A 1,641-nucleotide genomic window follows, 5' to 3' on the forward strand; every position below is an offset into this window, starting at 1 on the left:
CCCCCCAAATTTAAAGACAAAACGGAGGAAGGGAACGCTGGAAGCCACTCTGGGTCCCCCGTGGGAAAGAAAGTGGGGTTTAAGTAAATTTTAAAACTCAACCAACATACAAATGGTTAGCTACAAGGGTGCAAAACATCTTAACATTTCATTTGTTTGGAAAATCCTTGAATCCCGTCCCTGTGAGCTGCCATTCTGGACAGTTTTCAAAGGCAGCCCCATCATGTAAAGCACATTACAGTCATCTAACCTGGACAGACAGAGATGGAGAGCAAGGACAGATGACGCTTTCCAAGGAACAACTGCAGCTGGCATTCCGGCCAAAGCCTTGGACCACAAGGAGCAGCGGGATACAAAGGTCTCCGTAAATTAAATTAAATAAATAAATGGTGCTACGTGCCATGAAGGACACCTGAGCCTCCAACCACAGGCCCGGAACCAGCAGCAACCCCAAGCTATAAGCCCGCTTCATCAGGGGGAGTGCAGCCCCTCCCAGGGTAAGGTAAGCCCTCGACCCTTGTTCAGCTTTTCAAAGACCAACAGCACCACAGTCGGGTCCAGACTGAGAGCCAGCGTGGGGGTAGTGGGGTTTGGAGCAGTGGATTCTAATCTGGAGAACCGGGTGTCAGCTAGCTGCCATGTTTTGCTTGTTCCCTTCCCTGATCCTGGCGCTACAGTGCATGCCCCATAGCTTGCTCGTTGCTCTGCCGCTTGCCGTAAACAGCGATAGGGGAGACCGTGAGAACCTGTGCTGCCAGACTGAGTTATCTGCCTGACCTTGTGACGGGGGGAGGGCTTGCGTTCCACCGCAGGTGTGAATTTTTTGGCCCTCATGGGTCACTGAGACTCTCCCGCTTATTATGTAACCTCCCACCAGGAGAATTCCCGCGCGCGCGCTGGGATTTCATTTGCTTAGCCATTTGCCTCATCCTGCTATATGTAGGGATGTTTCCGCCCCATGGTCATTCCTAACAATAATCTTGTGGACATGGTAACAGACTTGTAGTCTAATAAAGGACAACGCTTCCCTGGAAACGTGTGTGGAGATTTACCTGCTGTTGAATCTGACACCGGGTTTGATTCCCCACTCCTCCTCCATGTGCAACCAGTTGGGGATCCATTCTGGCCCCGTGCTGCTTATCACTTATCTGACACCTCTGGGAGACATCAGCAAGGGATCTGAAGGGAGGGAGGCAGACGCTTTGGCAGTGCGCGTTCTGCTCTTGTTTGGTACAGCTTAATTTTTGGGCTAGCCGGCTTCAGCAGGCCACGTTTGGCCACGTTTGCCTATGTTAGCTATCAAAACTCAAGTATATCTTCCTACCCACCCAGCCTACATTTCTGTTCAAATGATCTTTCACTTTAAGATTCACTACTACTATGGGGAAATCAATTCTGGAATCAGGGTTTATGTGTAATAGGCAACACGTACGCTTGACGCTCAGGATTGCATAAGGTTCACACAACAATTTCAAGACATGTTTTCAAAAGGTTACCTGGGCTTACAGTTAGATGAAAGTGATGGAGTTTATTTGGGTCAGTAAAGCTCACTTTACACGTACCTGGAAACAAACACAAACATCTGAAAATCGGCGACGCAAATCTGAAGTTCCTCAACCCCCCTCCCACCACACCACACAT

General features: G+C 49.4%; 1 protein-coding gene across 2 annotated transcripts in view; it reads right to left on the reverse strand.

The window, feature by feature from the left end:
* Positions 1 to 1,641, reverse strand: part of UBE2F (ubiquitin conjugating enzyme E2F (putative)) — a 54,692-nt gene that overhangs the window by 44,074 nt on the left and 8,977 nt on the right. For both annotated transcript variants that reach the window (XM_015424059.1, XM_015424060.1), the window contains exon 3: positions 1,497 to 1,562. In XM_015424059.1, the coding sequence (XP_015279545.1) occupies positions 1,497 to 1,562 (66 nt within the window). The remainder of the gene's footprint in view (positions 1 to 1,496; positions 1,563 to 1,641) is intronic.

The sequence above is a fragment of the Gekko japonicus genome, unplaced genomic scaffold, assembly GCF_001447785.1.
Source record: "Gekko japonicus isolate JY-2015 unplaced genomic scaffold, Gekko_japonicus_V1.1 scaffold623, whole genome shotgun sequence".
Taxonomy (NCBI): Eukaryota; Metazoa; Chordata; class Lepidosauria; order Squamata; family Gekkonidae; genus Gekko; species Gekko japonicus.